General features: G+C 44.3%; 1 protein-coding gene across 1 annotated transcript in view; it reads right to left on the reverse strand.

The window, feature by feature from the left end:
- Window positions 1-13,054, reverse strand: part of LOC117359040 (nuclear receptor coactivator 5-like) — a 149,525-nt gene that overhangs the window by 103,599 nt on the left and 32,872 nt on the right. The window contains exons 5-6 of the mRNA XM_033941143.1: window positions 2,490-2,572; window positions 2,226-2,352 (exon numbers count right to left, since the gene is read on the reverse strand). Of these exons, the coding sequence (XP_033797034.1) occupies window positions 2,226-2,352; window positions 2,490-2,572 (210 nt within the window). The remainder of the gene's footprint in view (window positions 1-2,225; window positions 2,353-2,489; window positions 2,573-13,054) is intronic.

Raw genomic sequence — 13,054 nt, forward strand, 5'->3', positions numbered from 1 at the left:
ATGCGTGAACTATGTGCTAAATAATGCTCTGAAGCACTGCATCTTCAAGGAGCTGTGTAAAGAAATGGGATCTGAATTCGAGGTACTTCTGTACCATTCTAACGTTCGGTGGTTATCCCGAGGACAGGTGCTGAATCGTGTTTTTGCCATGCGTGTGGAATTAGCTCTGCTTTTGCAAGAGCAGCAACATTGTCATGCAGATTGCTTCAAAAATTCTGAGTTCATTCTCATTTTAGCGTACATGGCTGATATCTTTGCAGCTCTCAAGTAACATTAGCAAAATGCGAACAGGAAAGGGATTTGGGGGTACTGATTAACAGAAACCTGAAGCCATCAGCGCAATGTGCGGCGGCAGCGAAGAGAGCAAACAGGATGTTGGGCATGATTAAGAACAGGATCACGAGTAGATCGGAAGAAGTCATAATGCCACTTTATAGAGCAATGGTCAGACCACACTTAGAATACTGTGTCCAACATTGGTCTCCTTACCTCAAGAAGGATATAACTATGTTGGAGAAGGTGCAAAGGCGAGCCATGAAACTAGTCAAAGGAATGAAAAATTTGAGCTATGAAGAACGCCTCAGGAAACTGGGACTGTTCACACTCGAGAGGAGAAGACTGAGAGGCGATTTGATAGAGACTTTTAAAATATTAAAAGGATTGGATGAAATAGACCAAGAAGCAGCATTACTAACATTTTCAGATGCGACACGGACAAGAGGTCACAGCCTGAAACTGGGTGGCAGCAGGTTCAGGACGAATGCCAGGAAGTTCTGTTTCTCACAACGAGTGGTGGGCGCTTGGAATTCTCTTCCTGTGGATGTTGTGGCGGAGACTACTCTTCGGGGTTTCAAGTACAAGTTGGATATACACCTTCTTGCAAATCATATTGAGGGATACGGTAATTTCAGGTTTTCATAATAGAGAACCTAAATGGGCCACCGCGTGAGCGGAGCGCCGGACTTGATGGACCTCGGTCTGATCCGGTGAAGGCATTTCTTATGTTCTTAATAAGCAGATGCAGGGTGGTGGAGTCAACATCGTCGAAGCGGAAGAAAACCTGAAAGCTTTTCAAAAAAGCTACCATTATGGAAACGACGAACAGAAAACGATAACTTCGCAAACTTTCCCCTGCTAGACAACTGTGTAAGTAAGATCGAAGATGTATCTGGAATCGGTGACATTTCTGTACCCGCGGAACTGAAGCAAACTATTGCCACGCACTTAGATGAGCTTGCAAAGTCTCTCGACGGATACTACCCTACAAGAGAGTCATATCCAGCATGGGTGAGACAGCCGTTCACGTTTAGTGTTGAGACAACAGATGTCAATGATGAATACCTCGATGAAATCATTGAAATTCAGCAGAGCCAGGCTCAATAGCAACTCTTCAGAACAACAACGCTCTCAACGTTTTGGTGTCAACAATTGGTAACGTACCCTGTTATTGCTAAGAAAGCTCTGGAAATTTTCATACTGTTTTGTTACAACATATCTTTGCGAGCAATCCTTTTTGAGGATGCTGGACATAAAAACGAAGAAAAGGAACAGACTTTGTTGCGAAAATGACATGAGAGTGGCACTTGCCAAGGTAAAGCCGCGCATTTCTGAACTGGTCTCTGAGAGGCAACAGCAGAAGTCACACTGATTTGCAGTAAATTTCATTATTATGTTATTATTATTCGAAATATAGGAGAACTTTTTTGTTTTCAAAATTGATATTACTTTTTCCCTCACTGTATACCTATGTTTTGAATTTGTAAAAATCATATTTTATTTTTCTAATAAAGAAGGGTTCGGTGAACACGCATATGAAACTGGTGGGGTTCAGTACCTCCAACAAGGTTAAGAACCACTGCTCTAATACATATTCATTGTGTGTATCCTGAAAACTGACTGGTTGTGAGAATCACAGAACAGATTTGACAATGCTTCACCACCTAAATAAAGTGCATCAGCTGAATCAGACCAGTATGTATAAAAGCAGTAGTGTTGTCATAACACATGGTACTTCAATTTTCAATCTACGCCTGCTGTATCTAGAGTTAAGGTAAATTTCTGAATTAAGTATTCTAGGGGATTGCATAAAGTGTGTCATATCATATTGAACTATGACCTCAAACTACTGTGACTACATTATGCAAATGAAGTTTAAGCCAATACATACTATTCCAGTTTAAAAGAATAGCATATCTCAACCAGCACAAAATAGAAATCAAACCTACGACTGTTCCTTGCTTATTGCCACAACAACACAGTCAGAAGGTCTCTCTTTATCATATTCTTTCTGGATCTGTTGGTAGAATTGCAGGTATAACTTCTCTCTGCGATCATCTCGGTTATATTTGTCATCTGAAATAAGAAAAAGGTAGATATCCCTCAGATTCTCCCACATTTTTTAAAGGAAAATAAGCAAACACAAATAAATGCTAATCTAGAAAAACAATTTTCAGAAAATTATATCTAGATTCTTATATCTAGATTCTTACCTGTCTGTGAATATTGGTATCGTTCAAAATTATCCTCAGCCCCAGATGAATAGTCATAGCGCTGTCCAAGTAATTCTTCAAAACTAGGAAAAAAAACATTCTAATATGTAAATGTGTAACAAAAACCCCATCACAACAAATGTTACATCAGGCCACTTAATGTAATGTAAAGCCAATACTAATACCACTTAACAAAAAAGAGAGTTAGGTTCTTACCTTATGTCTTACCTAGTAGATAGGAATGGTATGCTGAACTAAGAGTCTTGAATCCACTCCCGTAAGTCCATTGCAGGAGATACTGATTACTGTTTTTAGTGCCGCCTCCTTCTCCCTGCTGCCCCCAGTCAGTTAGTTTCAAAGCCAGCAACAGTCCTACAGGAGAGAACAGGAGAAGGAGAACGGGGAGACTCCTCAACAAGACTTTGATCTGCTCATAAATATAAACACATAGGTCGCAAACACGCCATGGAGAGGAAAAGAACAAACAAATCTTTATTAGCAAAAAGTCAAACTATGGAACTCTGGGGAAACCCTAATTAACTATATACATTCAATATACAATGTCTTCTAATTTATGATAGCTTACAGAAAGGTCAAAGATGCAGCCTTCATGTAGCATGAGGTCCAGGAAGGCACATCGGCAATGATGGGTGCCGGAAATGGGGGGGGGGGGTTCAGCATACCATCCCTATCTATTGGGAAAGATATTTCCTTAGATTACTCCTCAGCCTATCACCTCTTAACTTCATCCTATGCCCTCTCATTGCAGAGTTTCCTTTCAAATGAAAGAGTTTCGACTCATGTGCATTTACATTACGTAGGTATTTAAACATCTCTATCACATCTCCCCTCTCCTGCCTTTCCTCCAAAATATACATATTGAGATCTTTAAGTTTGTCCCCATACACCTTATGATGAAGACCACATACCATTTTAGTAGCCTTCCTCTAGACCGACTCCATCCTTTCTCTATCTTTTTGAAGGTGCAGCGTTCAGAATTGTACACAATATTCTAAATTGAGGTCTCACCAAAGTCTTATACAGGGGCATCAATACCTCCTTTTTCGTACTGGCCATACCTCATCCTATGCATCTTAGCATCTTTCTAGCTTTCGCTGTCACCTTTTCAACCTGTTTGGCCATCTTAAGATCATCATGTACAATCACACCCAAGTCCCGCTCTTCCGTCGTGCACATAAGTTCTTCACCTGCTAAACTGTACCGTTCTCTCAGGTTTTTGCAGCCCAAATGCATGACCTTGCATTTCTTAGCATTAAATTTTAGCTACCAAATTTCAGACCATTCTTCAAACTAAACTAAACTAAATCTTAGGTTTGTATACCACATCATCTCTACATTCGCAAAGCTCGACACGGTTAACAGGAGTTAGGGTAGAAAGGAACTCCAGAGGAGGGAAGGATGAAGAGGAAATTTAGAGGACTAGAATAATCAGAGAGGAAGAGTTACATTCAAGCTTTGCCAGGTCTTTCTTCATGTTATTCACACCATTCAGCAGATCTTGGTATCATCCGCAAAGAGGCAAATCTTACCCGACAACCCTTCAGCAATATTGTTAATGTTAAAAAGAACAGGCCCATGAACAGAACCTTGAGGCACACCACTGGTAACATCCCTTGCCTCAGAGCTATCTCCATTGATCACTACCCTCTGTCGCCTTCCACTCATCCAGTTCTCGTCTCTGGGGTATGCTGCGAATGTGGCTGGTTTCTTTGCTTTCGAAAGAGTGCATACAAACAGATAAGAGTAGTTCTTAAGGCGCAAAGCAGAGTGCTCAAGAACCATGCCGTAAGTCCAAAGCACTCTGAAGTATGCAGAACATTCAAACCTTGAATGAGGAGTCCCTGGAACGACAAATCTCAGAGAGTGGCTAAACTGAAAATGAACCAGGTTCATAGTCAGTCACGCGCGAGACACCAGCGCACCAACAATGGAGGGCAGACAATTCAGCGCAAGACACCAGCACGCCATGGGAAAACTTAGTTTTAAAGAGCTCCAAAGCAGGGTGTGAGTGGGTACTCCCCCCCACTTTACTGCACAGTGTTCGCGCTGCTGTTGGGGGGAGGGGGTTTGAACCCTCCATTATAGAGAAAACGGAACTTTTTCCAATTTTTTTGGGGAAAAATTCTGTTTTCTATATAATGTGTGTGTGTGGGGTGGTTGCACCCCCCCCCCACACCCACAACGGCAGTGTGAACAGTATGCAGTAAAGTGGGGGGGTTCCCCCATACACTTCTGTCAGAGCTCTTTAAAACTAAGTTTTCCTGTGGCGCTCTGGTGTCTGGCGCGCGATTGTCCTGTAACCACGTACCATGGGTGACAAGGCCACTAGGATAACTCATCCCTGATGATTGGCCACTGTTCTCAGGACTCTTCCTACCATGGGCCAATGAGGGAAAACGTAAAGAAGTTTGTCCACTGTTCAAACCAGTGCATCAATCCCAGTGCTTCTGTGCTCATATCTGCAGCTGAAGAATCACGATGAGGTCAAATGGAGGGTTGCCCCAATGGGCAACAATATCTGAAACACCCGAGGCAAAAGAGACCACTCTCCTGGGTAGAGTCTGCCTGCTGAGAAAGTCTGCCTGTATGTTTTGCACTCCAGCGATCTGAACTGCAGTGATGGCCAGAAAGTGAGTCTTTGCCCAATGGAAGAGCACTTTCATTTTCTTCTGGAGGACGAAACTCCTGGTGCCTCCTTGCCTGTTAATGTAAGCCATAGCTGTCGCATTGTCAGAAAACATTCTGACCGCCATTCTGACAACCAGGGCTGGAACTGAATCAGCGCCAACCAGATGTCTTGGCATTCGAGCCTCTTGGACTATTGCCCTTATACTGGCATCCGTCAGCAGTGTGGTCCATGAGTCTATCTGTAGAGACATCCCTGAGGACAGCAACTGAGGATAAAGCCACCAAGTCATGATGTAACGGGCCTCTGTTGTCCATGGCAGTTGAACATGCAGAAGGACACGGTACTACGCAAAAGGGTTCAAAAAAGAGCAACTAAGATTGTTAAGGGGCTGGAGGAGCTGCCGTATAGCGAAAAATTAGAGAAACTGGGCCTCTTCTCCCTCAAGCAGAGGAGATTGAGAGGGGACATGATCGAAACATTCAAGGTACTGAAGGGTAAAGACTTAGTAGACAAGGATAGGTTGTTCACCCTCTCCAAGGTGGGGAGAAGAGGGGGCACTCTCTAAAGTTAAAAGGGGATATATTCCGTACAAATGTAAGGAAGTTCTTCTTCACCCAGAGAGTGGTGGAAAACTGGAACGCTCTTCCAGAGTCTGTCATAGGGGAGGGCACCCTCCAGGGATTCAAGACAAAGTTAGACAAGTTCCTGCTGAATCGGAACGTACGCAGGTAAGGGTAGTCTCAGTTGGGGCGCTGGTCTTTGGCCAGAGGGCCGCCGCGTGAGCGGACTGCTGGGCACGATGGACAACTGGTCTGACCCAGCAGCGGCAATTCTTATGTTCAGAGACCAGCAAGAGAGAAGTGAATGCTGCATGGGGGATGCATATGTGCTCTTGTCCGAGGAACCGTTTCTATCGTGGCCGCCATTGAGCCCAGGACCTGAAGATAATCCCAAGCCAAAGGAGATGGCTGTGCCATGAGAACCGAGATTTGGCTCCCAAGTGTGTGCCTCTGCAAGAAACATCCATCCTTTCCCCATGTCGATTCGGACACCCAGGTACTCCAGGGACTGGATGAGCTGCAGCTGGTTTTTCTTCAAGCTGACAATTCATCTCAGACTCTGAAGAGTTGTGCAGATAGGCTGAACCACTCTCTCCGTTTCCTCCTTCGAGAATGCTCTGACATGCCAGTCATCCAAGAAAAGGTGGACCAGACAACCCAGTTTGCAGAGGTGAGCCACCACTATAACCATCACCTTGGTGAAGGTTCGGGGGGACTGTAGCCAGACAGAATGAAAGAGCCTTGAATTGAAAATGCGGTTCCAGGACATGAAACTGAAGGAAGCACCTGCGGTCTGGAAATATTGGGATGTGGAGATACGCCTCCATGAAATCTAACCCCGCCAGGAACTACCCAGGTTGCACTGAAGCAATGACTGACCAGAGAGTCTCCATAAGAAAATCAGGCACTTTGAGAGCTGCATTGATGTCCAAGATAGGCCTCTAATTCTCAGAGCATTCCTTGGGCACGACGATAATGTATATGGAGTATATGCTGGAGCCTAAATCTGCATCTGGAACCTACTTGATCGCCTGAATGTCCAGCAACCTTCAGAGGGTCGCCTGAACCTGGGTAACTCTTTCCAGTCTGCTTGCCGGCGGGTTGCCTGAACCTGGGTAACTCTTTCCAGTCTGCTTGCCGGCGAGCAACAAACCAGGCAGAGAGGGGACAGGTGAACTCCAACTTGTAGCCATCCCTGATAACTTCAAGAACTCATTGGTCGGTCGTGACAGCCTCCCATGCTTCCAGAAGTCCTGCAGCCTGCCTCTGATCCTGCACAGGGAGGCAGGATGCCTAGTGTCATTGTGACTTCTTGGGTGGGAGGTGGAGCCCTCGATTTTCTATTCCTGGAGAATCTCTGCCGTGGACTCTGAAATGATCTCTGGGACAAAGACTCAGAGGAGAAAAGGTGTTTTCCTCCTCCCCCATCAGTTTTTTTAAATATTATTTTTATATGATGTAACCTTTGCTGTTTCCCTTATGTTTCAGGTTTATTAAAAATTTGATATACCGCCTTATCAAATATCAAAGCGGTTTTGCATAGTATAAAAAAGAAAGTATATTAAAAAAAATTAAGATTTCAATTCAATGACAGTCATATACACTGACAAACAATGACTTACTGGTTTGAAAGGCAGATTTTGATAGAAAAGAACGGGGGAGGGGAAAAACAAGTGGAAAGGGTAGCAGACAAATTATCTGAAAATGCAAGGCTAATGGAAGGGAACGAACTTCCATAACCTGTCCTTAAAAGGACGATCATACATCGTACACATCTTTAAAAAAAAAAAAATGCCTTTAACCTGCTTTTAAATTTATCAAGGAATGTAATTCCATTTAAGTGGTTAGGGGCCGAAATACAGATTGTAGGGGCCGTAACAGAACAAATACTGGTTCGCATAGTGTTAATGTACCTTAATGATGGGATAGACGATAGATTTTGATTTGAGGACGTAGCGTACAATGAATGGTATGAAGGATCAATAGCCTGTTGATGAATTCTGGTTTCATATGTTGTCTGTTGGTGTGCAATTTATTCAGCAATTTGTATGTAATTTTTTTTTTTAACAGTACAGTCAACTCCATGTAAGTGCACGTTGGTTAAGCGCACATTTTGGTTATCCGCAGCCTACCACCATGGTCCTGTTTGGTTTTTTTTTTTTAGATTAAAGTCAATGGATGTAAACTCCGGATAATTGCAATTCTGATAAGAACACAATCCGCTTATGCGCACTGTTATAAGTCCCACCTCTATTCGTTCATGTCACATTCACTCCGGTTAAAAGCAATCACGTTCTCACATTGATGAGCCTCGCGTTTCAGATCAGCAGTCAAGGCTTGGCCAGGTGTTCGAACTTTCAAAACTGCACCATGGCGTCTCATGGAGAAAAACCTTTGTCTTTGGCTGAACCTGTCCACCACGCTAGACAAAAGTCATTATCTTTGGCTGAACGTGTCGATGTCTTAAAGAGACTTGACCAATGGGGGATCAGGTCTCTATTGCAAAACATTATAGCGTTCATCCTAGCCAGATTTGTAGAATTCACAAAAAAAAAAAAAGTCAGCAAGCCATATTGAAAGACTGGAAAAACAACAGCAATCCTACCAGGAAATAGAAAAGAATTGGGAAGGCTGCGATGGTTTGCTGAAGCTAGAAGTTGTCAACTGCCAATCAGTGGGCCTCTGCTGATGGAGAAAACAGCACAGCTATCTGAAGAACTGGGCATAGAAGACTTCAAAGCAACAAACGGATGGCTAGAGAGGTGGAAAGTTCGTAACGGCATAAAATTTACGAAGCAGCATGGCGAAAAACAAGACACGGATGAGTTTGGTGCAGAAAGATGGGTCATGTTGCCAACAGTCATTGGTGGATATGAACAATGGGACATTTTCAATGCCGATGAGACGGGCCTGTACTGGCGTGCCATCCCTGATGGAGCATTGGCTTTGAAAAGCAGCAAAACTGTTGGCTTCAAGACGTACGTTATTGGTCTTGTATTGACATGTGGTCCTGATGTCTTTGCAATATTGCTGACCATTGTTTTGCTCGTCACTTCTTGTTTAAAAATGAATAAAGATGATTTTAAAAAAATATATAGATATAGATATACTGTATATCGTTAAGTGTTGCAAAATCAATATTAGCATTCATTTTTAATGTTTAGATACCCAGTATGAACAAGGTCAAAGTGGATTTAATTTAAATAACAGATTTAAATCACTAGTCAGAAAGATTTGGTTTAAATCATGGTTTTCTATAGAAAGACTCATTCTTAACATAGAAACATGATGGCAGATAAAGCTATATTTATAAAATGACAATTGTACAGAATATTGTTTATTTTTATACTTTAACAAAATAAGTATAAAACTATTCAAGGCTTGTGCGGATGGGATCAGATAGTTTGCAGGGACGGGGTAGGGACAGGGCCCGAGTTCGCAGGGACAGGGCGGGATGGGGACAAATTTTCTCTTATTCACTCAAAAACAAGCCCCACACGGACAAACGATACACACACCCAGCAACACTACGGAAAAATTATGTTCTTACCTGTTAATTTTCTTTCCCTTAGACGCAGCAGATGAATCCAGAGACCAATGGGATAGCTCACATCTACCAGCAGGCGGAGATAGAGAAACTGATTAACAGGTGGTCCTATTGGCTGGCACTCCTCCTGTCTCATCAGTATAGCTCCTTGCCCAAGCACACGTAACCAGCAATAGGCATAGCATGTAACATAAGAACATAAGCAGTGCCTCCGCCGGGTCAGACCATAGGTCCATCCTGCCCGGCAGTCTGCTCCCGCGGCGGCCCAAACAGGTCACGACCTGTCTGAATCACCAGAAGGGGCTCCCTTGCCACCTTGGTTTCTCATTGAAGTCCTATCTTCCCATCGTAGTCCTAACCCTCCGGTCTTGCACATGCACGACCTGTTGGGTTTCTATACTTATTACCTGGTTAGCTTTCTATACCTGTGTTACATCCCAGCACCTCTCTCAGTATCCCACGATCCCTTTATCCCTCAGGAATCCGTCCAATCCCTAAAAAAACTTCTTTCCCATAACAAATCTCAAAATGCAATAATACAGAAAACAACCTGCCATAATAACAAACTGCGAAAGTTGCAAAAGAAAAAACCGAGAGACAATATCCAGAAAGGGTGGGGCTCTGGATTCATCTGCTGCGTCTAAGGGAAAGAAAATTAACAGGTAAGAATATAATTTTTCCTTCCCTAGCAACAGCAGCAGATGAATCCAGAGACCAATGGGATGTAGCAAAGCAATCCTCAATCTGGGTGGGAAGCAAACGCCGTCTCCGCAACAACCGAAGCACAAAACGCCCCTACCGCATGCGCCCCCACATCCAAGCAGAAATGGGGAGAGAAAGCACGCTCGGAAGACCAATTAGCCGCGAGACAAATCTCCTCCAAGGAAAAAAACCTCTGGGCCCAAGAAGTAGCCCAAGAAGTAGCCATCGCTCCAGCGGAATGGTCATGAAGTTCTTTCGCCAACCGCTTCCCTGCCAGCAAGCAAGCATAAAGAATGTCCTCCTGGACCCATTGAGCGATGGAGGCTTCGGACGCCACCAAACGTTTGAGGCGTCCCTTGAAGAATGCAAAAAGGAGATAGAAATAACTAAAAGTCGTAAGAAACCGAGCTCACAGAGAACGCTACGTACATATCAAAAAATGCAGTGAATAAAAGCACTGCTCCCAATTTCCCCTCCCAGGAAGAAGGAAGGAAAAGCGAGCATGACATAAAAAAAAGGATGACACCCCCTAGAAAGAAATAATGGTACCATCCGAACTGATACCCCATATTTCGGAAATCAGAAATAGGAATCCCTGTTGAACAAGGCCTGCAACATAGAAAACTGCAGAGCTGAAGCCATGGCCACAAGAAACCCCATGTTCAACGGCACAGCCCTTTAGAGTCCCAAAAGACAAGGATGAAATGAAGCCTTCGGTATACTGAGAAGAAGTACGTGAAGATTGTACTCCAAACCGGGCTTTCTAAGAGGCGCATGAATATACCGCACTCTGTTTAGGACCTGAACTACATGAAGCTGAGAAGTAAGCAAAGAGCAATATACCTAGCCCTTGTAACAAGTTAAGAATGGCACTAGAAGCTGAAGGGAATTGAACGCTAAGCCCTCGGCAATACGCCTGTGCCAAAAAGGAACTCTGGAGTGGTTCAAACATTAAGAAGCACCCAAGAAAGGAAAAACCTCCAAAAGGAAGCAGAAGCCACAGGAGAAGACGTCCGTAGCACCTGGATAAGAGAAGAAACAACCTGCTTCGCATAATCCTTACACGTCAGCCAAGATTTTTCAAAAAACTAGGTCGTAATACTAAAGTAGTACAAATATCCGTGTTGAACGGACCCTAGGCGAGCAAAGCCGGAGATACCAGGAAACTTCTCAGTCCGGCTGTTGAAAGACTCATCAAATCCGCAAAGTAAGGATGGCGCCGCCAATCCAGAGATTCTACAAATACTGTGCCCAGAAAGCGAGCTCGAGGTGGCAAATCCAAGCCATCGGAAAACACTGAAAAAGAGAAGGCAGAAGCGAGAAAGGAGCCATGCAGCTACCCCCTCTAACTCCCACTCCCTGGGCCCGCCGAAGAAGCTAGGAAGCTTAGAATTGAGAGACGAGGCCATGAGGTCTAGGTCAAGCAGATCTCACTTCCATAAAAAGAGCTAGAACGCTTGAGCCACAAATCTCAATATCCAGGATGCAGAAGATTACACTATTACTAACATGCACACTTTCCAGAGCGTACACAGCGCTGTACACTGTAACATACAAGAAATTGGCCATGCTCAGATTCCGCGGAGAGAAAGTCTATCCAAACTCTTATCCTGATCCATAAAAGGATCTGCCAACAGAAGACGAAGATGAGAGTCCACCCATTGAAACAGAACAACTTCACCTGCCAATGAGTACAACACTTACTGCCCAAGCAGTAGAGAAATACCCCCATCCTAATACTGACTAAAAGGACTCTCAGCGGCAATCCGGAAGAATGATCTGAAGCTCCAGAAAGGTAGCCTGACCCTGCTCAAGAGCAGAAGAATGAACAAGTACTGAGTCGCCTCTGAAGACCAGACTCCAAGAGCTGAGGATGGAAGCCACGGAGCCCCCCAACCTGACAGCCCGGGATGGTCGGTGGTCATGAGATAGTCCAGCAAAGACCGAGGCATGCCTTGAAAAGAGAAATCGCGCGGAGCCACCAAATCATACAGAGTGATGCAGGAGGAGCATACCAAATAATTGGTGCCCTGAGATACCGGGAACCACCGGAACAAAAGCGACTGCTGTAGCGTAAGAAGGGGAAAGCAAGCCGAAGTCCCCAGTGGAGTCAGCAATATGGATCCCAGAAACTGTACAGAATCCCATACTCTTGGTCATGGTAAGCGAAGAAGAATACCAATCTGAGACCGAGACCCCACGCCCAAGACTCCGGAAACACATGTCTCTCCTATATGAATAAAAACATCACCCCGATATACCTATAAATAGTACAGGAGAAAAGAGTGCTGTGCAAATTCAAAGATGCACGTGTAAAGAACTGAGGAAAAGATATCACCTTTTTCATGTCAGTCAAATGGCCCGACTGGAAGTCGTCCGAATCAAGCAGGCAGTCAAGAAGAAATTAGATGAATCGCCTGGTAGCGCCAAAACGGTACCACCGCCCACATCGCCTAAAACGTTCGTGAAGCCTTGGGTAGGCAAAATGGCATGTGCCAAAACCGAAAGCGCCGCTCCAAGAGAGGCAGGCAAACCAAGTGCCGATTCGGAGTCCATAGAGAAAATGTAAATATACTCCCAGGTTGTCTGCAGAAATGTGTAACCTCGAGAAACTAATTCAGCAGAATGGGATCCAGCCTGCCCAATGCCCCCTATCTCGGGCACCATGCGGTAAGTGGAACAACGTCCCTTAGTTCCCGAAGAACTACAAGAACCGTCCTGAGGACCAGTAACACTGAAAAGGGAAACACAAAACATAGAGACTCCAAGAACGAACTGGAAAACCTGAGGAGAATGCAAAGATGCAAGCATCCTGAAAAATCTTCACAGCCCTCTGACCTGACATTATAGTGTCTTCTCCCTCATGAGAAAGCCTGAAGAGTCATTGGAAGAAGTCAAGATCCCCTCAGAATGAAGTGCAGAAGGTCAGGGAATGGCAGAATAAGACTGTAGGATCTGCAAGAAGATTCTCCTAGGAAAAATCAAGGTTCACAATGTAAAGAGGAATATACTGGAACCATGAAAACAGTACTAACCCCATGGAACATGAGCGAAATACGTATGTCCTTTAAAGTGAATACGTACTAGACTCAATCAAGATGCTGCA

The sequence above is a fragment of the Geotrypetes seraphini genome, chromosome 4 (assembly GCF_902459505.1).
Source record: "Geotrypetes seraphini chromosome 4, aGeoSer1.1, whole genome shotgun sequence".
Taxonomy (NCBI): Eukaryota; Metazoa; Chordata; class Amphibia; order Gymnophiona; family Dermophiidae; genus Geotrypetes; species Geotrypetes seraphini.